This window comes from Miscanthus floridulus, chromosome 2 (assembly GCF_019320115.1).
Source record: "Miscanthus floridulus cultivar M001 chromosome 2, ASM1932011v1, whole genome shotgun sequence".
NCBI classification, from domain to species: domain Eukaryota; kingdom Viridiplantae; phylum Streptophyta; class Magnoliopsida; order Poales; family Poaceae; genus Miscanthus; species Miscanthus floridulus.
Window position 1 is genome coordinate 79,502,280 of NC_089581.1, and position 24,377 is coordinate 79,526,656.

The window sequence follows — 24,377 nt, forward strand, 5'->3', positions numbered from 1 at the left end:
ATGCCAGGTATTTTCAAGGACAATTAAAACCTAAACTCATGTGTCTTTGATCTACTATATGTGTACCACTTCGTTTTATAGTTTGTAAAATTATACTACATCTTTTAGATTACAGATTGTGATTTGCAGGTCTATTTAGTTTTGTCTAATTCAAACTCGTCTAAAACATATTAATATTTTTGATATGAAATAAATGCACCATCAAAATATATTTTCGTGATGTATCAATGAATCTTGTTTGATGGTGTAATTATTTGTACATTATTCTATAAAATTGGTCAAAGCTACATACTGTCTTAGTCTTAAAAAGTGTAATACGAGTAGTCTAACAATTTTCCAAAAAAATACAAAAGCACCAACATCTATGCTACCATATACTCCCTCTGTTCCAAAAAGAATGCAATTCTCGCTTTCCGAGGAGTCAACCGATTTCGACTTTGACCAAAATTCTACAAACAAATACTAACATTTACAATATAAAATAAGTATCAATAGATTAATGACGGAATATATTTTCATAATAAATATTAGTTGAGACATAAATGTTAATACTAATCACTATAAACTTGGTCAAACTTTAGCAAATTTGACCGGCACGATTTTCATAATTGCATTCTTTATGGGACGGAGGGAGTAAATATCACAAGATTAATTATATAATATACTTTAAACCTATTTAGACACATTAATGTTTTCTACAAATTTAGTCGGACTTAAAAAATCTTAACTTGTCTTAAACATAGAATTACATTCTTTTTAAGACGGATGGAGTAAGTGTACTTATGAAAAAACTAATATGTCTTCAATATGTATTTTTAAAAACATGATTCAACAATAGCTTTTACTCTCTATGTCCAAAGATCTACTAGTGGACAATCCTGATATATATAATAACTAAATATAAGCCTAGACAGTCCGCACTGGGCATATATCCGCATATGGTGGGCGGGCCGGCAGCCCCAGCCCATCACCGCGCCCTGAATGAAAACCTCCTCCTCGCTCTCCCTCTTCCACGCTGGAAAATCACAACCCGCCGCTTATTCCCGCCATGGCCCCCACTCTTCCCGCCATGACGCCGCCGCCGCCGGAACATAGCACCAGCACGGAGCCGTCGTCCGCGGCGAAGAGGGCGTCCACGAGCCCGACGGCGCTGTCCACCAAGAGCCACAAGGCGCCGCCCGAGCGCAAAAAGAGGAAGATGCCGCCGCCGCCGCCTCCCGAGTTAACGCCGGCCAAGACCTCGGATACCACGGAACTGGCATCCAAGAAGAAGCTAGTGCTAGCCGCGCCCTGCCACGCCGGCGGCGGCGGGCAATCTAGCAAGGGCGCTGCCCAAGAGAAGAGCGCTGGACACCAATCCGGCAAGGACGCGCTGCCGCACAAGTCCAAGACTTTGGATGAGATGCGCGAGCTGTATCCTCACCTCATTGATGAGGCCATGGCCCTTGTCGACCCGGCGGTGCTGGAGAGGGTGCTCCCCCGCATTGATGACAACAAGGCCCAGGCGTTGGACAAGAAGATCAAGAGGGCGAGGAGGCAGCTCACCAAGGCCATCACGGAAACCGTGAGCAAACCCTTCTTATCCTTAATTAAAGTTGGGAGTGCGATTTCCCTTTAATTACTCTCAACTCAAGGTTCCTGGTCTTCCGGGTCTTTGTTTAATTGTTGTGATTGTGGTTGTGTTTCTAATGAATAATTTATTTGACTAGGTTGTTTCAAAGTATTTAACCATTGGTGAAAGAGTTTGGATTTTATACCCACAGCATTTAACTATTAGACATGGTTCCACTTTATGTTTAAAAATGGAGTGATAGGGGCATAGGGCTGGGGTACAATTGAATAAACTACACGAAAGTTAAGAGGTTCTGTAGGCTGTAGGCCTGTAGCTACTAATACTATATATGCTTATGCTGATATCAAGATTCCTGGTCCTTGTTTAACATTTTTTAACAATTGGGTTCATAAAGTTGCATCTTTTCTTGTTCTGGTTCATAGGTGTACCAGGTTCCTAGTCACTGCCTCCAAGGATTACTTTCATTAGTAGGCTACCTCAAAGTATTTTACTGCGATTGATGCTATTTGATAGTAAAGAGGACAGCCAATCTTTGTGTACAGTTGTGATCATTGCCTAAAAATAGTTCGCCTTGGACACTGTAAAGTATTGAGTGCATCACTACAGTCAAACTGCGCCCCTTACTTCCTCCTACATACATTCTGATGTCCTCTGTTTTCAAGGCACTGATTGCCCCACTTTAGTACAACCAGTGCACCATAGAACACTCTGCATAGAAATAGGAAATATGATTGTAAGTAGTTTCAGGTTTCACTTTCAGCATAATGTTCCAGAATCCAAAACAATGATGTCTATTTGGGAAAGAAACTAAGAGGAGAGTTGAGACTAAAGTATACTAATATAAACTTCATTGTTTGAAGGCACCAAACTCCCGAATAAAATTTGGAATTTGTGATATCAAACTCTGCAAATAAACTGAAAATTTGTCGATAGGAAGTGGTCATCACCCTTTTGTCTTGGCAACTGCTATTTGTACCATACTTTTTTCTGCCCATCTTAAATGTGTTACCCTTCCAGTTTGCACTTGCTCTGAAATATTTTTTATATGCTGAAAGATGCATTTTACATTTGTGTCAAATTACCCCTCCAATTCCAAAAGAACGCTGTTCAGGCTGCATCCTGTCTGACTTGTAAACTTCGGGAGCTAATATATGTTTTATCACCACTAGTGAAACCACATGTTGCCAAAATGACACTAGTCTATGTCAATGACAAATGAGGTTGGGTCTTACATGTCATTCACAGGCACAATGATACAATTTTTCGAGTCATATAATGGGCTCAACACATGAAAGATATTCGTAGATTTTGTAAACAAATGGTTTGAAATCTATTGAAAGTTTGAAACAGAATAACTGGTCGGTTAGTGTCAATGTCTAAAGCAGCATTCTTCTACTGGATGGATTCCCACCTATTGCATTTCATGCTTGCTGCAGTGTGCTTGCCAAATAAAATGTGTGATTTCTAGATTTACTTGCTTCTTTGTGTGTTCCTAACCTCAGATATGATAGGAGTTGTCCCTAAATATTCTTCTCAAGTTTTATGTAGTTTTAGTTACTGCTTAAATATCAATTTTATATAAGCTGGATAAAATCTTCAGCGCTGACTTGTCAGATGAACTGATCTTTCACAACCAAGTTGTTCATGCCTTTCAGATAATATATATTTAATGCGATGTTTGTATTAGAATAGTTTAGAGTTAGTCGGATTAGTATATACATGAGTGTGAAAGGATGTAGATGCTTGCGATAAGGATCGCAATTTGTTTCTATTAAAATAGTTTACACTTAATCGGATTAGTATAATATGATAATGACCGGATGTAAGATGCTTGTGATAAGAAATGGAGCCTATGGCCATGAAGTAATAAGATTACTGTCCCCTTGTAATCAAAAGATGAATATTGTATATATTCATTTAGTTCAGTGCATTCTTTAATTGATTCATACATTTTACACACACAGTAGATTATTAGCCTTCCATAATCTTTTTGAGACATTACCATCAATACTTGAAGTTGATGGATATAATTTTGTACTAATGTAGGCAAGGATGAAAAACATGGAAACATCTCCAGTATTTCTTTGTCAAGCTACTAGGCTTCAACTAGAAAAGTCGAGAGTGGATAAAGAGGATGGTCTGGATATTTGTGCTCAAGAACGATTGGCACGAGTGGAACGTGAAATAGTGGAAATGAAACAGATTGTGATAGATTCTCACTATCAGGCAACAATAGAGAGCAATCCACTCCTTGATAATTCATCATTGAAGGTTATACTGTTCTTTGCTTACTATTTATATATCTCTAGTGGGTATGAAAATTTTTGTCACTGCTTATCTCCCCTTTTTGTTCATAGGGTGTAAGATGTAAATCTGAAGAGAGTCACCCTCAGCTGGCTGTAGCTGAAAATCAGATTCCACGCAATGTGATTATCCCCTTGTTGATTCTTTTGTATTGCATTGCTTCATGTAATTTTTTATTTTTGTGTCACATCAAGTTTATTTTATTGTAGATACTACAAAAGAAGATCGAAGTGCCAAATGGCTTCCCCCATGAAAAGAATGAGGAGGTCACATCTAAGTGTAAACATGATGGTGTCCTTCCCCGTAGAATCCCACGCGATTATCTGGTTATCTTCCCCTTTTGCTACTTTGCCATTTATACATTGAATAAAGAGTTTGGTGAAAAGTAGAGAACTCTTTGGTTTTAACAGAAATCAACATGAGAAGGCAAACCAACCCCCTCAATACCTGACCCGTAGAGAAAAAAAATGGGGACATTTGTGCATCATCATTATGAAAGCTTACGCTCAAATTTATGATGTCTTGGGAGACATCCTCCTTTTGGTTTCCAAAATACTCAGATTTGAGTTTAAACTTAAAAACCTCTAAAAGTATGATACAATATTTCATAGCTCTTCAATCTATCTCTCTCTCTCTCTCTCTCTCTTTGCAAATTTGCAGTAGATGCTGAGAACCAAAACTGTTCTTAGCTTTTCACCAAAGTAACTGTTTCCACTAGATATGTCCACCTTTAATTAGTGGAATTTATCATCTCTTGCTTAATCTGTCCACAGAAACTGCAAGGGTTGATAAAGCCGCCATTCAATACATTTCATGGCCGGGCAAGAAAGATTGACGCAGAAAGTCAGACTGTGCCCAATATGGTTAGCTCCCTTTACATTTATTGAACTTACATCATGCATAATTCTGTTCAGGTAGAGGAAATGAAGCCTTTATTTAGCACAAAATATGTGTACACATGCAACTGTATACCTGTGTCTTAGTAGTTAAATAACATTCTATATTTGCTTCTGCTGTTTAGGATGGCAAAGAGGTTGTCTTGCTTTCAATTGTTTGGCCACATACTCCAGTAGGCAAGGCTATTCTTCAAAGCAGTTCTCCGTCTACAATAGTAGGTGGCATGAGAATTGGAACTGAATGTTGTAAGGTTTTTCTGAGTGAGGTGTTAAAAAGAGATGCTCCACTGTTTTGGCAAAATCGGGACATGAAGAAGATGTTTGATGCACTTAAATGTTCCATTGCATGGCCAGATGCCCTAGTAATATCTTGAATTCCTTGTTCTAGTTATTCTAGATTATTTTATTGCCACATAAGTAAAGAAGCAAAAATATTTTCTTTTCAGATTCAAAGATAATACCATTGCTAGCAAGGCAGTACCTGACCGACCGTCTTATCAAGGTACCATAACTGCTAGTTGTTGGTTTCTACCATGTGAAACTTGTGCTCATGAAAAATACCATGTGAAATTTTATTGTAATCTCACTCGTTGACCATCTATATACTGTAACTGGTTGAAGGTTAAACCTTTTGAACAATGTCCAAAATGCTACATTCAGTGTATCTTGTTGGACTGGCAAACATGCTCTAGTTTACAGTGATTAGTTTCTTTTGATGGGATGCCTTTCTCTAGCTGTTGAGGTAGAAACTTAATTGTGCCTGCTGCCCAAATTTGCATTATAGATAGGAACAACTACCAAGCCTTTTTTTTGCTGGTAGGTAGGAACAACTACAAAGCCATTAATTTGGAGATGCAGCTGAACAGGTTCATGAAACAAATGCTAAGTTGTGGGTAAAAACTTCGACATCAGTTTTTATGTTCAGGAAATTGAAACTAATTGCTGACAAATTACATGGAACTACAATTTTCTTGGTGTCCTACAATTGCTTCAACATGGAATGCATAAGCTGCATTGACCTGGCAATTACTGTACTGGCCACTTGCGAGTAGGTTGATACCATAGGGATGCTACAAACTTAGCGTGCTGATTCTCTAGCAGCATGCAATGCAAGCTCTTACTGGGTGCTACATATTGTTGGTGTGTGCTCAGTAGTGTTTATTTGTGGGGAACATACAATTGTATAATCAAAGTTTATATGAGATATATCACTTCTGAGCTAATTTTGATATTAATTAAAGCCTGTTGATATATTTTTAGTGCAGCAGACAATTAATTATTTTTTTGTGTTATATAGGCCATCGACAAAGCGCCTTATGCAACTGAATGGTGATGTGTCATTTTGCACATAACGTGGATGTCAATAGTAATATTATGCTTTTGATCTTCAAATAGACAGATCCTTTTGGTATGGGATGTCCTAAGGAAAAAAATGTCAGAAGTTGGTTGTAACAGGTCTTGTGTTGGCTTTTGTTCGTATTATGGGTGACAATGCGTGGTGTTACTAGACCACTGTTTGGTCAACTGGAGTAACAAATATAGTGATCTCTCTAATGATGCTTTTGTCAATTGGTGATACTTGGCCACTGCTTACATCTAGCAAAGGAAATCATAAAGACATAAAATCGTAGAATTTGACAACCATAGGTGTAGAAATAGAACCTAATTCAGTACACCTATTGAGGAATATATGTTCTATTAGTCCTGACTCTTAGCAGTAAAAAAAATGGAGCATGTGTTGCGGCGACATGCAGCCAATCTGTGTATATTTTTTGTTTGCGAAATTATACACACTTAGTTTGTGATTTTGTGCTTGGGAGGAACCACCGGTTCCTCACTGGAAAAATAATTACCGCAGCTATTAATTAAGAAAATTAATTAATTGTGCTTAAGGGCACTTTAGTACCTGTTGGAATGTAATTGGGCTCGTGGGCCTGTCTACCGTGACTCCCCACCTAGCCTATATATGTACACTGACTATGCCTGAGTAATACATTGAGTATTCCACTCTTTCATGGTATCATGCAAGGCTACGATCCGTATCCTCCGCTTCCGCACAACTAACCCTAGCCGCCGGTCCTTACGACCGGTTGGTTCTGCCGCCGCTGATCCTCACGATTGGCTGCTCCAGGCCGTCGCAGGGCACGTTGCTCGCCGGCCTCCCTTCCTTGCACGTGCGTCCTCTCGCCGTGCCGCCGTCGCAGGGTTTCTCCGCTCGCCGGGAGTCCACGATCCAATCGGCGTCTGCGCGTGATCACCTCCATCTGTCTCACGCGATCCGATCGACGTCTACCCGTGACTACGTCCACGCACAGCACCTGGAGGGCAGCAATCTACCCGTGACTACGTCCACGCACAGCACCTGGAGGGCAGCAATCTGCCTCACGTCTACGTGCTGTACGTCATCAGCACATGGAGGGCAGCAATCTGCCTCACGTCTACGTGCTGTACGTGATCTGCCTCACATCTATGTCCGCGTGATCTACGTCGCGGGTCATCCACGTGATCCGACCGCCAGCGACGCCCGTCCCTGTCTCTACGCCGACCGTCGTCCGTCCGACCCAGTCTCATGGCAGAGACCGAAGCCGAGCGTACCGCTTGCGAACAGCGCGAACGCGACGCCGAGGACGCCCGCCGTCGCCAAGCTGAGGCCGCCCGCACCGCCGCCCTCGACGCCTATGAGGCCAAGCACGCCGACGTCCACGCCGCCGCCATTGCCGTCCTCAACATCAAGGTGCTCGTGCCGGTGGTCCTCGACCGCGTCGCCAACAACTACACCCGTTGGCGTGCCCTCTTCCTCGTCGTCTTGGGCAAATATGCCCTCACCGATCACGTCCTCAACGATGTCGTCAATGCCAATCGGGCGGCGTGGGTGCAGATGGACTGCACCGTCCTCACATGGATCTACGGGACGATCAACGCCGACCTCCAGCAGTCCACGATGCTGAAGAACCCGAACGCCCGCGTCGCCTGGCTCCACCTCGAGGATGAGTTCCTCGGCCAGCGCGAGTCGCGTGCGCTGCTGCTGTCCGCCGAGTTCCGCACGGTGAAGCAAGGGTCGACGTCCATTACGGACTTCTGCCGTCGCCTCGAGACGATGCCCGCCACCCTACGCGACTTCGGCGATCCCGTCGGCGACCGCACCCTCGTCCTCACGCTGCTCTGAGGTCTCCGCGCCAAGTTCCACCCCATGGTGACAAACATCAAGCTGCGCCAGCCGTTCCCGACCTTCGCGGAGGCACGCACGCTTCTGCTCCTTGAGGAGATTGATCTCAACGACGTCACCGCCGACACCGAACCATCACCTGCCCCCGCGCCGTCGGCCCTCGTCACCGACTCGTCCGGCCCCGTCGCCCGCGCCCCCTCCACCCGTGGCAGCAGCACTGGTGGCGGCCAGGGCACCTCTGGTGGTGGCCAGGGCAACCGCCGATAGCGCCGTGGCCGTGGTGGCAAGCAGCAGCAGAACCAGCAGGCCGGTGCACCTGCTGCCAGCGTCTCCCGTCCGCCTCCCCTCCTCTACAACACTTGGGGAGGTATGGTTCAGTTTTGGCCGCACCAGCAGCCCTCCAGCAGTGCTCCCGGCGGGCTGTTTCGTCCACCACAGGCAGTGCTCGCGGCTATGCCGCAGCCCCAGCTGCAGCCCAACCTGGCGCCATATGGCTACGGCGTCGGTCCACCGCCCGGGTTCGGCTACGCTCCGCCACCACCGCAGCAGCCGGCATGGACTCCCATGCAGGGAGGGTCTTTCGACACGTCCTCCCTCGCCAGCAACTTCAGCACCATGTCGCTAACTCCACCCGGACCAAGCGAATGGTACGTCGACTCTGGCGCCGGTGCTCACATGGTCAACAACGCTGGTATAATTTCATCCTCTCACACTCCCTTGTCATCAAGTCCTTCATCTATCATTGTTGGTAATGGGGCTTCGCTTCCTGTTACTTCCGTCGGATCACACTCCTTTTTTACCACACGACGTCCCCTAGTTCTTTCTAATGTTTTAGTTTCGCCTAACATTATTAAGAATCTAATTTCCGTTCGTCGTTTTACCACTGATAACAACTGTTCCATCGAATTTGATCCATTCGGCCTTTCTGTGAAGGATTTACAGACACGGAGCATGATCGCCAGGTGTAATAGCACGGGAGATCTTTACCCGTTCTTTTCACCGGCACCACCCAGCACCACCGCCACCGCCCTCACTGCTGCCGCGCCTTCCACCACCCTTTAGCATCGCCGCCTTGGTCATGTCGGTCCTGAAGCTTTGTCCAAGCTCCTTAGTTCCAATGCTATCACATGTAATAAGCGCCATGACACTCATGTTTGCCACGCTTGTCAGCTTGGTCGCCATGTGCGCCTCTCTTTTAGCTTGTCAAACTCTCGTGCACTTCTCCCATTTGATTTAATACATTGTGATCTTTGGACATCTCCTATTGTTAGTGTGTCTGGCTACAAATATTATCTTGTTATTCTTGATGATTGCACACACTATAGCTGGACATTCCCTTTACGCCTCAAGTCCGACACCTTTACCGTTCTCACTCATTTTTTCTCATATGCGCGCACACAATTTGACTCCACTATCAAGGCAGTTCAGTGCGATAACGGCCGTGAATTTGATCATTCCTCGGCCCGCACATTCTTCCTCACTCACGGGGTTGCCTTTTGGATGTCGTGCCCATACACCTCTCAGCAGAACGGGCGGGCTGAGCGCGCTCTTCACACCATCAATATATCGTGCGCTCTCTTCTGTTCCAGGCCAGTCTTCCTCCGGTTTATTGGGCGGATTCCCTTCACACTGCCACCTATCTCCTCAACCGCCACCCTACAAAAACCTTAGACGGCCGAACACCATACTTCGCACTATACGGCACACAACCCTCCTACACCCACCTTCGTGTTTTCGGCTGTGCCTGCTATCCCAACCTGTCATCTACAGCTCCACATAAATTATCACCACGTTCCTCCTTGTGCATCTTCCTGGGGTATTCTTCTGATCACAAAGGCTATCGGTGTCTTGACCTTCATTCTAATCGGATCATCATCTCCCGACACGTTGTCTTTGATGAGACAGTGTTTCCTTTCGTCGATATGTCCACCTCGCCCCAGGATCCCACCGCACTTGATTTTTTGGATAACACTGATGATTTCTCTTTACCCAATGGGTCAAGAGCTGTGCATGCAGGTACCCATAGTAGCAGCCGTGCGATTGCACCCAGCCCACCGCCGGCTGGTGCATCGGCGCCGATGCAGGCGCCCGCCCGCGCTGCTCCCAGCAGCAGCAGTGCTGTCCCCGGCGCCCCCAGTAGCAGCGGCACTGCCCCCCGCGCTCCCAGCAGCAGCACTGTTGCCCCAGCCGCACACAGCAGCCGTGCTGCTGCCACCGGCGCGCCCAGCCGGGCCTCTTCTGGGCCAACCGGTGCTGCTGCCCCTGCGGATTCCACATCCCAGGTTGTTGCCAGCGGCGCCGGTCGCCTCACCGGTCGCACTACAGCCACGACGCCCCAGGCGATCACTCCTGTCACTAATGCGCACAGCATGCGCACTCGTGGCAAGGATGGTACTCGTCATCCCGTCGACCGCCTAAACCTTCACACGGCGACCCTCTCTCCGGTGCCCACCTCTGTTCGCGTGGCTCTGGCGGACCCTGAGTGGCGCCTTGCTATGCAGGCGGAGTTCGATGCCCTGCAAGGAAATGACACATGGTCACTGGTGCCTCGACCACGCGGCGTCAACCTTGTCACAGGCAAATGGGTATTTCGCCACAAATTCAAGTTCGATGGCTCTCTCGACCGCTACAAGGCTCGGTGGGTCTTGCGCGGCTTCACACAGCGTCCGAGAATCGACTATGATGAAACTTTCAGTCCAGTGGTCAAGCCAGCAACCATTCGCGCAGTACTGACTTTGGCGCTCTCTCGCTCATGGCCCATCCATCAGCTCGATGTGAAGAATGCCTTTATCCATGGCACTTTGTCTGAGACAGTCTACTGTGCTCAGCCAGCTGGTTTTGTCGACTCCTCCAGACCAGATTATGTGTGCCGCTTGAACAAGTCTCTGTATGGGTTGAAGCAAGCACCGCGCGCCTGGCATCGTCGCTTTGCCTCTCATATCACCTCTCTTGGTTTCACTGAAGCAAAGTCCGACACTTCCTTGTTCATATATTGCCGAGGCTCAGAGATGGCTTTCTTGCTACTATATGTTGACGATATTGTTCTGACGGCTTCCTCCATGGTTTTTCTTCAGCGGATCATTGCAGCTCTCCACCAAGAATTCTCTATGACCGACATAGGGTCCCTGCATCACTTCCTGGGAGTCAGTGTTCAGCGCCACCAGGACAGTCTGTTTCTCTCACAGCGTCAGTATATGTTGGATATTCTGGAGCGTGCCGGTATGACTAACTGCAAGCCTTGCAGTACTCCTGTTGATACTCATGCCAAGCTTTCTGCTGATGGTGTCACCGTCGCTGACCCCACTCACTATCGCAGTATTGCTGGAGCACTTCAGTATCTCACCTTCACCCGTCCGGACATTGCTTATGCTGTTCAGCAGGTCTGCCTCTATATGCATGACCCTCGGGAGCCGTATCTTGGCGCTATGAAGCGCATTCTCCGCTATCTTCAGGGCACTTTGGATCTTGGTCTTCATCTTCACCGGACCTCACCAGCTGATCTCACGGTCTACACGGATGCTGATTGGGCGGGATGTCCTGACACGCGCAAATTCACATCTGGGTATGCGGTGTTTCTTGGGGACAATCTCATCTCCTGGTCGTCCAAACGTCAGCCAACGGTGTCCAGGTCCAGTGCTGAGGCGGAGTATCGGGCTGTGGCCAATGGTGTTGTTGAAGCCTGCTGGTTGCGACAACTTCTGCAAGAGCTTCACCACCCTCTTCGCCGCGCCACTGTGGTATATTGTGACAATGTCAGTGCCGTCTACCTCTCCACCAACCCGGTTCAGCATCAGCGAACCAAGCATGTTGAGATTGATCTGCACTTCGTCAGAGAACGAGTCGCCCTCGGTGAAGTTCGTGTCCTGCACGTTCCCACTACGTCCCAGTACGTCGATGTCTTCACCAAAGGATTGCCGACGTCCGTCTTCTCCGAGTTTAGGTCCAGTCTTAATGTTCGCGGTGCTCCCAGTTCAGACTGTGAAGGAGTGTTGGAATGTAATTGGGCTCGTGGGCCTGTCTACTGTGACTCCCCACCTAGCCTATATATGTACACTGACTATGCCTGAGTAATACATTGAGTATTCCACTCTTTCAGTACCTATCCTCTCCTATACAGGATCTCTAACTCCCTGAAACATCCACGAACGGGAGTCGCTTAAGTTTCTGGAAAAGACAAAAGAATTTGCGACCGACCACAGCCTGTTGCTTCACTCGGCGTCTTCTTGAATGATGCTCAGCTCCCCCGCTTGAGCCTTGACGTCGCCGCGGTGGCTGTAAGCTTCTCGTCCTTCTCCACGCGGCTGCAAGCTTCTCTTTGAAGAAGACGTCGACCTCACCGTCGTCCTCCATTTCCTCGCGCATGGGCATGACGCGAACGGCCATCTTCTTGCCGCCGCCACTGGCACGGCGCCGCCCGTGGTGCCTCGGCTTGCTGCTGGACGCGAGCGTCGTGGTCGCCCGCACGGGCAACATGGCCATGTCAGCGGTCGATAGCGGCCTGTCGAGCATGGCCGCAGCACCTCGCCGGGGGCCAGTGCCGGCGAGCGATCGTTGAAGTATAGTGCGTCGGAATTGCACACGAAGAACGACGACGCTGCGTCGTCGTCGCTCCGGCCGAGAACGTTTGAGACGCTAGATGAGAAGCAGTTCCTTTTTCTTGATTCAAGATACTATTATGCCTTCTAAATTTATTTAGGGCAGTCCCAATGAAAAAAAACTAATAGTTTCTATAACATAGGATGCCGCACAAAAAAAAAGTATTACTTTCTACCCTATGGTTTTTTATGAGTAATAATTATTTTCTCTTTCTCTCTTCCAACTCTATCTTCTTCCTCCAATGAAAGTGCGGCACGAGCCCATAGAAACTGGTGGTTTCTTTTCAAAGACGATTTCATGGTTTTTTGTTGCATTGGGTCAAGAGAAGACCTGATTTCATTAGAGCAAGTATAATAGCAGGCTATAAGCCGACTAAATGCTGAGGTGGAGGAGAGAGGGGAGGAGAGAGGAGAAGCGGGCTGTAAGCTTACAGCCGGCTTGGACACAAGAACCGAGAAAGTCTGTGAGAGAGACAAGTGGGCCATATATTAACTGTAAAGAGTTAACTACTATATGAGTGGGCTGAGAGAAGGCTACAAGGAACCTTACCGCCAGCAAGCCGGCTGTATTATTAGCCTTGCTCTTATGAGGAAACCATTTCTAGAATTTTTGCTCTTTTTCTTCATTAATTACGTTGCCATGTCAGCGTTTTGCCTATGTGGCAAGTCATTTAATGAGGATAGAAACCATCATCAATACATCACTAGGACTGCCCTTAGAAACCAGTTTTAGATCCACGTATTTTTTTTAGTTTCGGTATGCAACTTAAGTTCCTCCTATCTAATTCTTTCTATTTTTAAACCATCCAATCTAACCAAACAAAGGGCTCCCATTATTTCCGAGCACTGTAAAATTTCACTTAAAATAAAGTATTTCTTGTTTATTGATGTTGCCCTTTTATACTTGGAAAAAAATTGACACAAATCACCAAATACCATGCGCACACAAAAGATTTTGGGGTTTAATGTATATATGAGAATTTTTACGGTTACGAAGCACTGGATAAAATTTCATCCCAAACAAATGCTTGTGTAGGGGCAAGACATGGGGTGGCCTCAACTAAGATTAGGCACGGCTTGGGCGCCAAATCTCTGCCGTCGCTCCGCATTCTCCTCCCTAGCTTGTCTTGTTCTGCTCTCCCCACTTCATCTTGTCTCTGCCTGCCTGTCTCTCTCACTCAGGAGCTCAGTTCCCTTCCGCTTCCGCCTTCCGGTCACCGGCCATGGCGCCCACCTTACCAAGACTTACGTCTGGCGCTGCTCTGTCCTCCTCCTCGTCATCGGCAGGCTCGAAGCCCAGCCTCATCACCCTGTCCTCCGATGACGAGCAGGAGGCGAGCAGCTGGAAGAGGTCGTCATCGGGCGGCTCCAAGCCCAACGTTGTCACCCTGTCCTCCTCCGACGATGAGGAACAGGAGGCGAGCAGCTGGAAGAGATCGTCATCGGCCGGCTCGAAGGCCGGCCCCGTAGTCTTGACCTCCTCCGACTCTGACTCCGATGGCGAGCTCCTCGCGAACTGCCGGAAGAGGCGTCCGCCGCGCAACGTGGCCTGGGTCTTCTCCGACGAGGTCAAGATCCTCACCGCGCTAGCCGACGAGCGCCTCGAGTCCCGGCTGTTGCCGGGCTCTCAGTCCGCGCTCCTCGACGCCATCCGCCGCCGGGTCGACCTGAAGCGGGAGAACGCCACAGCCGGCGACGTCGCCAAGAAGGTGCACAACCTCATGGACAGGTTCAAGAAGGTGATCGCCTCCGGTGGCCCGAGTGGTGAGCTCCGCGACAGGGAGCTCAACGACCTGTCCATGAAAGTCTGGCGGATCTCCTCCCGCCGATTGTGCACAATTCGTCGTCGTCCTCTTCGTCAGATGGAACCTGCAGCCACTGATGGCGATCGATCAGGGAGGAGCCTGGAGCCTAGAACTATCAGCACTTATGTTGATGCTACCTACCTACTAGCAGATCTAATTTCAGCACTAATATGTTCAGTAAGGACTAGTTCAGGCATCAGGCTAAGCTACCTGTATAGATATTAGATAGATGTTGTCCAAATTTCAGTACTTTTGTTCGGTATGTACAGTAGACAGTAGTCTAGGCGTCAGGCTAAGCTACCAGTATAGATGTTGGCCTAATGTCGGTAGTTTCTGTCCTTGTCATCAGTTGTTGCTCAAGGAGTGGCAGCTAGTTTAAGCTCCTTTTGCAATTACAAGGATTAATATTAATATATATATATATATATATACTATCCTATACTTGGCTACAAAATAACTTATTCTGTAGCCATGTGTTATAGTAAATACAAAATAATTACTATGTTGATTTACAAAATTATAATAGCTCCTTACTACGTGGTTTACTATAACGTAATGATTGATATATATATATATATATATATATATATATATATATATATATATATATATATATATATATATATATATATATATATATATATATATATATATATAAAATCCGCCGATCAACTTGCCATCTTTGTGATACTTAGTGTTTCAATCATTTTATCTTAATTCAAGTTTAAGTCAAATCGACAATTTGGTTTCTCTTCCATAGTTGAATTTGCCCAGAATCTGAATACACAGGAACCTACCGATTGCCTCAATGAATCAATTGGAGCAAATCAGCAATTTTCAAACTGAATATGACCAGATATATACTGGAATGGTTTCAAGTTTATTTCAACAACTCTTTTCTTCAACTAAGAACCTTGAGAGTTTGTTATGGTGGGGAAGACTTATGCAAGGCGCAACAACAAAAGGGCCTGAACCTGACCAGGGAGAGGTGGAACGTGGTCACCATCGGCTGTCGTATTCAGGCTCATCTAGAGTCCTAGCAGATTTGGGTTAGAGTCTTAGAAGATTTGGTCCACATTCATAGCAGGAGTCTGTTAGCGTCAGGAGTCGAGTTGGTTAACGTCTAGAGTCAAGTATCAGGGTCAAGTTGTAAGGACTATAAGAGTCCAACTTCATTAAGGAAACAATTAGCCTGGGATTGTGACTACAAGTCACTCTTGGGCGCCCGGCGTCTCCCTGTTCATCGTCATCTCTTGCCACCGCAATCACGGCTCCTGCCCGCCGAACCCTTGCACGCTCCTCGATCTCCTCCGTACTTCCTTCGAAGTAAAGCCCGTCGCCATACCAGCCTGGTATCAGAGACCATGGCGACATCCGGGGACTCATCTGCGACGGTCCCTCCTTCCTCCGCTGCTTCCACGACCGGCGTGCCTGCCTCCGCCGTGCCACAATCCGCCGTGTTGCTGCCGATGGTTGGCACATCGGGCACCCTTGTGCCCACTATGCCGGCCGCGTCCCAACCCATGTCGACCGCAGAGGCGCTCCAGGCGCTGACACAGGCCATCGCGGGCCTCCAACTCCAGATGACAGCCGTCAACCACCACCTGACGGACCAGGGTGCTCGGCTTTTGGCGCTCGACGGCCGGCCAGCGTTCCCGCAATTCGGCTTGCCGGGGTTCGGTGGGGTCCCAGCCCTACCCGCGGCCTCCGCTCCGGTGATCTCCGAGGTCGCTGCGGCGTCCGCGGAATCCGCCGTGGCGCCACCGCCGTCTGTGCCATTATCATCTCTAGCGGTGCACGGATCGCGGCTGCCTGCTCCACCGCCGTCGACGGGTGTGCCGATCACCCAGATTAATTTCTCGCACTCACCGTCACCGCTGCCTGTGTTCTCATCTACAGGACTGCCCTACATCTCGGCGCCGACGTCGCACATGTCCTCGACACTGTCACATATCCCATCACCGCCGGAGGTGGAGGGCGTGGCTGTGCCAAAGTACCACAAACTCACGTTCGCCACCTACGACGGCAAAGAGGGCCCGCTCGGCTGGCTCAACAAGTGTGAGCAGTTTTTCCGCGGCCAGATGACACGAGAGGTGGACAAGGTCTGGCTCGCATCGTATCACCTCACGGGCGTGGCTCAACAGTGGTACCTCGTCTTGGAAGGCGACATAGGCCGCCCCGCGTGGCTGGACTTCCATCGCATGTGTCAGCAGCGCTTTGGCCCGGCCCTCAGCACCAACCACCTCGCCGACTTAGCGCGGCTGCCGTTCGGAGGATCGGTGGACACGTACATGACGGAGTTTCAAACCCGTGCCGCACACGCCGGCGACCTATCTACGCTGCAGAAAGCGCGGCTGTTCACCGGCGGTCTGCCGGAACACATCCGCGTCGACGTCGAGCTTCTCGAGCCCCAGGACCTGCAGCATGCCATGCGGCTTGCGCGCCCTTATGAGCGCCGCAACGCCTCGTAGGCTCCTGCCTTGCCGGCACCACGCTTGGCGTGCCGCCCTATTGGCGCACCAGCCACGCTGCCTGCACCAGCCGTCTCCAGCACCACTTCTTCGGCATCAGCGCCACGCATGTTCAAGCCCCTCACACCGGAGGAGATGGCGGAACGACGCAAGATGGGCTTATGCTACAATTGCGATGAACAATACATAAGGGGGCACAAGTGTGCCAGGCTCTTCTACCTCGAGGCCTCAGATTACATCGTGGAGGAGTCGGATGACACGGAGGACGCCTCGGCTGCACCGCCATTCGACCTCGACGCGCCTATGATCTCTCTGTCCGCCATCACGAGCATTTGGGCTGAAAAGACCATGCAGCTCCACGTCCACATTGGCGCGCACCAGTTCACCGCGCTCCTGGACTCCGGTTCAACTCACAACTTCATCAGCACAGAGACGGCTCGGCGCGCAGACCTGCAGCTTCAGGACAGCCATGGTGCACATGTGGTTGTGGCGAACGGGGACCAAGTCACGTGCCGTGGTCTCGCCCGTGACGCCAAGCTCGAGATCGGCGAAGAAGTCTTCCCAGTGGACTGCTTCTCCGTCCCACTGGAGTGCTACGACATGGTCCTAGGGATTGCCTGGCTGCGGACCCTAGGGCCGATCCTGTGGGACTTTGAGGGTCTTCACATGGCGTTCGTCCTCCGCAGCCGCCGCATCCTGTGGACGGGCATTGGCTCACCAAGTGCGGGCCGCGCTGAGCAGCTACTCTCTGGCCACATCTTCATCGACAAGGGGGCGGAGCCAGTCCTCTTGGACCGTCTCCTCGACACCTACGCCGACGTGTTCACGGAGCCCACAGGGCTCCCACCCACGCGCCCTTGTGATCATCGGATACACTTGAAGCCCGGCACCAAACCTGTCACCGTCCGCCCCTACAGGTATCCCCACCTCCAGAAGGATGAGCTGGAGAGGCAGTGCAAGGCAATGCTCCAGCAGGGGGTCATACAGGACAACACTTCCCCTTCTCCGCGCCGGTACTGCTTGTCAAGAAGCAGGACGGGACTTGGTGCTTTTGTGTCGACTACAGGTCACTCAACGCCGTGATGGTGAAAGACAAGTTCCCGATCCCGGTCGTCGAAGAGCTTCTGGACAAGCTCCATGGCGCCAAATTCTTCACCAAGTTGGACCTCCGTTCAGGTTATCACTAGGTCCGCGTCGACCCCGCTGATGTGGAAAAGACGGTGTTACAGACATACCACGGCCACTTCGAGTTCTTGGTCATGCCTTTCGGCTTGTCCAACATGCCTTCGACGTTCCAAGCGCTCATGAACCTCATCCTCAAGCCGTTCCTACGACGCAGCATCCTTGTCTTCTTTGACGACATCCTCGTCTACAGTTCCACATGGACCGAGCACCTACAGCATCTCCGTGCCGTCCTGGACGTCCTCCGTGAGCACCGGCTACATCTCAAGCGGTCCAAATGCTCTTTCGCTACCTCGTCGGTCCACTACCTTGGCCTTGTCATCACGGCTGAGGGGGTGGCCTTGGACATGACCAAGGTGGCGGCTGTACAGTCATGGCCGCAGCCACGTTCGGCGCGCGGCCTTTGCGGTTTCCTCGGGCTCGCCGGCTACTACCGCCGGTTCATCAAAGACTATGACACCATCGCCGCCCATTGACGCAGCTATTGCAGAAAGAGGGGTTTCGGTGGTCAGACACCGCCGACGCGGCATTTACGGCCCTCAAGGCCGCGCTATGTGCGGCGCCAGTGCTCCATCTCCTGGACTTCAACGCCACGTTCGTCGTCGACTACGACGCGTCCGGCTCCGGCTTTAGGGCCGTCCTTCATCAAGACGGGAATCCCATCGCGTTCTTTAGTCGGCCCTTTGCGGCTTGGCACCTCAAAGCGGCTGCGTACGAGCGCGAGCTCATCGGTCTCGTCCAAGCGGTCCGCCATTGGCGCCCTTATCTTTGGGGGCGCACTTTCGTCGTTTGGACTGATCACTATGCCCTCAAGTTCATGCTCGACCAGCGGCTTTCGATAATTCCACAACATCACTGGGTGAGCAAATTGTTCGGGTATGATTTTAGGATTGAGTACCGCCCCGGCAAGGCGAACGTGGTGGCCGATGCGCTGTCCCGCCGCGACGGCGACACCCCGCTCTTGGCGGGTCTCTGCGACACTGATGCGGCGTCCCTCGCGGCGCTCTCGACTCCGACGTTCCGGCTCTTCGATGACCTCCGCCAGGAGCTGGACACCGACGCCACGTTGCGCGCACGCTGCGACGATGTGGCCGCCGGTGCACACGGGGCCTCCTGGACCATCCACGAGGGGCTCATACTCCATGATGGACGCGTCTTTGTGCCTGCATCGTCCCCGCTCCTGGACGACATCCTCTAGCTCACCCACACAGGAGCCCACGAGGGCATCCAAAAGACTCTACGGCGGCTCTGTACCGAGTTCTACGTCGAGCATGATCGGCGCGTCGTCGGCGACTTCATGCGTTCCTACTCCACGTGCCAGCGGAACAAAATGGAGACGTTGCACCCCGCGGGACTGCTGCAACCCTTACCGGTGCCCTCACGAGTCTAGGCAGATATCTCCCTCGACTTCATTGAGGTGCTTCCCAAGGTCCACGGTAAAAGTGTTCTCCTAACCGTGGTTGAAAGGTTTTCGAAGTATGCGCACTTCATTCCCTTGGGCCACCCCTACACAGCATCGTTAGTGGCGCGAGCTTTCTTCTAGGACATCGTGCGCCTCCATGGATTTCCCGAGTCCATCGTCAGCGATCGTGACTCGGTGTTCACAAGGCATGTGTGGCGTGATCTTTTTCACCACGCCGGCGTCCAGCTTCGGATGAGCACTGCGTTCCACCCACAGACGGATGGGCAGTCCAAAGCGGTGAACAAGGCCATAACCATGTACTTGAGATGTCTCACTAGTGACTGCCCTCGCGATTGGCTGCCGCGGGCAGAATTCTATTACAACACCGCATATCACACGATGCTTCAGACTACTCCGTTTCAGGTGGTCTACGGCCGTCCTTCGCCTGACCTGCTGTCGTATGTTCCAGGGGAGGCGCGCACGGAGGCCGTCGACACCATGTTGTCCAACCGGGATGAGTTCTTGGACGAGGTACGCGCTCGCCTCCTCCAGACGCAGGAGTACGCTCGATGCTTCTACGACGCCAAGCACCGTGCCCTAGAGTTTGCCGTCGGGGACTGGGTACTGCTCCGCATGCTTCATCGACACACGTAGTCCCTAGCCCTTGGCGGTCACGGCAAGTTGGGGCCCAAGTATGCTGGCCCTTTCTAGGTGATTGCGTGGGTGGGCGAGGTGGCCTACCGGCTTCGTCTTCCGGAGGGCGCCCGGATTCACGACGTCTTCCATGTCGGGGTGTTAAAGCCATTCCATGGTACACCGCCGACATCCAAGCCTGTGCTTCCTCCACTTCACCACGGCCGGCCTCTCTAGCGTCTGGAATGCATATTGCGCTCTGAAGTTCGTCGTGGCGTCTGGCACGTCCTCGTCGAGTGGTCTGGCATGCTTGCGTCCGAGGCAACGTGGGAGCCAGTTCCTGCATTCCGAGAAGCCCACCCTTCCTTCCAGCTCGTGGACGAGCTGTTTCCCGAGGGAAGGAGAGATGTTATGGTGGGGAAGACTTATGCAAGGCGCAACAACAGAAGGGCCTAAACCAAACCAGGGAGAGGTGGAACGTGGTCACCATCGGCTGTCGTATTCAGGCTCATCTAGAGTCCTAGCAGATTTGGGTTAGAGTCTTAGAAGATTTGGTCCAGATTCATAGCAGGAGTCTGTTAGCGTTATGAGTCGAGTTGGTTAACGTCCAGAGTCAAGTATCAGGGTCGAGTTGTAAGGACTATAAGAGTCCAACTTCATTAAGGAAACAATTAGCCTGGGATTGTGACTACAAGTCACCCTTAGGCGCCCGACGTCTCCCTGTTCATCGTCACTCTTGCCACTACAATCACGACTCCTACCCGTCGAACCCTTGCATGCTCTCATGCTCCTCGATCTCCTCCATACTTCCTTCGAAGTAAAGCCCATTGCCATACCAGAGTTATTGCCGATCTTGTGCATATCAGTACTGGGGATAGATATTACGTACCTTTTTTGGGCCTTTATGAGTTTTGTGCCTACAGATTCTGAATAGACTACTGCAACCATTATAGGAACATGATACATCCTGCAGCATTTTTCAAGAACAGTTCATAGTGACATTGTGAAACTACGTGTTTGCTAATTCTGATCATGCAACGGCTATAATCCAAATTGTCTGAAGTAAATCCAAAGGACTGACAACAAGAAAAAGCTACAGCCAAATCATCTGAAGTAAACCCAAAGGACTGACAAGAAAAACTAGGCAAACATACATGCTAACTATAATAAACTTGCAAGAGTGATTCACCACATGGACAAGGTTACTGAGCCTGCCAAACAACTTCCAAGCACATTTACAGCCCCCATAGACCACAGTTTATCTTTGCACAAAGTATGCTAGCTAGAGCCATGAAACGAGTCAAGCACTACGACAACATATACATGTGCAGTTCAGTCATACAATGCCATATCCTCCACCAAAATACCTAGATAAGAGTGGTTGTCACTTGTCAATAAGTTCACCATCCACTGATCCAACGACATACCCCATGCCACAATACATCAAAAGAACTCTAGTATGTACTGAGTGAGATGTGCTATCTGAAAGGGAACCAAAATACATCATTTGCTGCTCCAATCTAGTGACGATTCACCGAACGAGACTTCTTCGACTTCTTTTTAGGTTTCTCTTCACCAGGATCCAACACTCTAAGTAACTCAATTTCATAAACAAGCCTTGAGTTGGCTGGTATTATCTCATTTTGTGGTTTGTCTGGTATTGTCTCCTTTTGTGGTTCGTCGGGTCTTGTCTTCTTTTGCGGTTTGTCCTTATACCTAAAAAATAAGCACAAATTTAGTTTTCCCTTCCACAAATGTGCATGAAACGTGAACGTGCATATTCTAATGAAAGAAAAGAAGCGTGTGAATGAAATGAGACACTCACGCCATAGTAGGAGGAATGGTCAGTTTCCTTTTCCCACCGACACGCATGCCTACAGGACAAACCAAAGCTGGTTTCAACCAAATTACCACAAAAATAAAGATGAGATGTGTGCTTTAGTAAAGAATGCTTATAACCCTGAATTCCTTGCTCCCATCAAGCAATTACTTTGTGAGCACCTGAAACCATCAGAATATGCATATACGTTGTGATCATCTAAAGGATTAGATATGGAACAGAAATGAAAGCTTTTGTCAATCTTTTACCGAGCGTGAACTTGAAAGTGGTAGGGTGACCTTTAGAAGAGTAAAAAACTTTCCCATCCTTCAGCATTCCAATATATTTCACTTCAACCTACACAAGTAACCTTAAAATCATTAACGCATTCCTTTTTCCCAGTGTAAGGAAAATGGACCCTTGGCCCATTTACTTTGGATTTTGGTGTTTGATGATCAACATAACCAAATTGTACTAATGAATTTGCAAGTGATTGTTTTGTAGTTCAATAGGATGCAAGACGAGACTTGGACGAAGGCGACGTGATGATCCGATGATTAACACCATAAGCAAGACCCTAGAAGCACAAGAGAAGACCCAAGATATCAAGCAAAGTCCAAGCACGAAGATAGGAACCAAGCTGTACGCAAGATCGCGAAGAAACGAGCTCACAGAGGTGACCAGACACTAGACCAGACGCTAACGGAAAGTGACCGGACGCTCTGATCTAGAGGCTCAGCAATAGGCGCGACCAGACGCTGGACCGGACGCTAACGGCAGATCGACCGGACGCAGGACTGCAGAGTCCGGTCGACTACAGAGAGGTTCCAGAGCGGCGAAAATATGACATGACGTGTTCGGTGGCATGTGACTGGACACTGGCAGCGTCCGATCAGTGGATCGCGGCACCAATGGTCGGGACGACCGGACGCGTCCGGTCAGGACGTGATCAGCGTCCGGTCAGTAGCAGAAAAGCGGGATTTTATCCCTAACGGCTACTTTATCAGTGGGGCTTATAAATAGACCCCCCAACCGGCCATTTGAGGGGTGTGGAGCTGAGAAAATATACCAAGGTTGTTGATACACCATTTTAGTGATCTCCACTTGGATAGTGCTTAGTGATTCATTAAGTGATTAGCGTAGGTGTTTTGCGAAGTGTTTAGGTTGATTAGACCACCGCTTATGCGCTTGCTCTAGGTTTAGGCCAAGTGTTTAGTGAGGTTTGCATACCTCTTACCACTCGGTGCTTGCGCGCACCATTGTTGTATATCGGAGGAGCTTGTAGTCTTGCGAGATCACACCAACCACAGTTGTGGTGTGGCCGCCATCGTGTACCGGAGGGAATAAGGCCCGCGGCGTTTCGGCCGGAAGCTTGATAGTGAAGACGGCGGGGAGCATTCGGGAGAGGCTTTCCGGAAGGCATGTCGGAGACCCACTTGCGCATTGGGAAGGCCCGAGGCTATCCACGGAGTTACCCGACCGGGAGCTTGGCCCTTGCGAGGGATTCCTTGCGAGGGGCTCCAACGAGGACTAGGGGAAAGCTTGTGTGCTTCTCAATACCTCGGTAAAAATACCGGAGTCGTCGATGGGAGTTTGCATATCTCTACCATGCTCTTTAGCTTCCGCATTTACATTGATTGTATTACTCCTTTTGCTGTAGAGATAGCAACACACTAGCAAAACCGTAGTTGCACATTTAGATAGTTTATCTTTTGCATAGGTTTTGCTAAGGTTAGAAAAAGAGGCCATTGTTTAGAGTGAGAATTTTTAAGTTGCCTAATTCACCCCCCTCTTAGGCGTCATGGTCCCCTTCACCCAAGTCAAGCAATGTATAAAAAACTGCCCATACTGTGATGTATTATTTAAGAGTAGTCATCAATAATTTTGTGCACGGATAGGAAGGGGAGAGAGATTCTAATTCATTATAAGAGGTAAGACTTTGCTAAAAAAGCTTAGACATTGTTATAAACATCTAATACAATTCTATCATATGCACAACAAATTATATAAGTTAATGAATGTTAATACTAAGGTTGAGTTGAGGATGACCTCCTTCCCATCAGATGCTATTTTAGCATTACAATCTCCTAATTTTAGTTCATCTATTTTCAACTCGTCGATAGGGCCTCCTACATCTTCTTTGTAGACTGGACGATGACCAGAACCAAGGGATGCTTCATCAGAGATCCTACAAAATGAAACATATACACTATGAAAATAAATAATTAGAAAGAGAAAAAAAATACTAGATGAGTCAACCAGTTTTATTCCTTACTTCATGTCAAGACCAGATTGCCCAACCATTTGATTTGGACCATCATTATGTACTTCGGTCTCTAGAGCATTGTGTCCCTGTGCAATATCATGAGCATGTGTGGTTTCATGATCATCTTCTTGACTTTGTGTTACAAGCGCGTCTACGTTGCAGCAGCATTAAGACCAGCTTGCCCACCCATTTGATTTGTACCATCATTATGTACTTTAGTGTCTAGAGCATTGTGTTCCTGTGCAATACCATGAACATGTGCGGT

General features: G+C 49.0%; 2 protein-coding genes across 2 annotated transcripts; both read left to right on the forward strand.

The window, feature by feature from the left end:
- Positions 1-993: 993 nt before the first annotated feature.
- Positions 994-6,206, forward strand: LOC136539164 (uncharacterized). Its single transcript, XM_066531109.1, has 8 exons — positions 994-1,564; positions 3,620-3,844; positions 3,931-3,999; positions 4,087-4,203; positions 4,651-4,740; positions 4,899-5,135; positions 5,220-5,275; positions 6,071-6,206. Exons 1-7 carry the CDS (start codon positions 1,049-1,051, stop codon positions 5,229-5,231), a joined length of 1,266 nt encoding a protein of 421 aa, XP_066387206.1. The 5' UTR covers positions 994-1,048; the 3' UTR covers positions 5,232-5,275; positions 6,071-6,206.
- A 1,136-nt stretch (positions 6,207-7,342) lies between these two features.
- LOC136536744 (uncharacterized) lies at positions 7,343-7,939 on the forward strand. The gene has a single exon (XM_066528934.1). It carries the CDS (start codon positions 7,343-7,345, stop codon positions 7,937-7,939), a length of 597 nt encoding a protein of 198 aa, XP_066385031.1.
- The last annotated feature ends 16,438 nt before the right edge of the window (positions 7,940-24,377 follow it).

Excerpts from the sequence above, each read along its gene's own strand:
- LOC136539164 (XM_066531109.1), top strand. The coding sequence starts at position 1,049 with ATGGCCCCCACTCTTCCCGCCATGACGCCGCCGCCGCCGGAACATAGC. Across the intron at positions 4,000-4,086 it reads AAAATCAGATTCCACGCAAT|ATACTACAAAAGAAGATCGA; the intron begins GTGATTATCCCC and ends ATTTTATTGTAG. Across the intron at positions 4,741-4,898 it reads GTCAGACTGTGCCCAATATG|GATGGCAAAGAGGTTGTCTT; the intron begins GTTAGCTCCCTT and ends TCTGCTGTTTAG.
- LOC136536744 (XM_066528934.1), top strand. The coding sequence starts at position 7,343 with ATGGCAGAGACCGAAGCCGAGCGTACCGCTTGCGAACAGCGCGAACGC.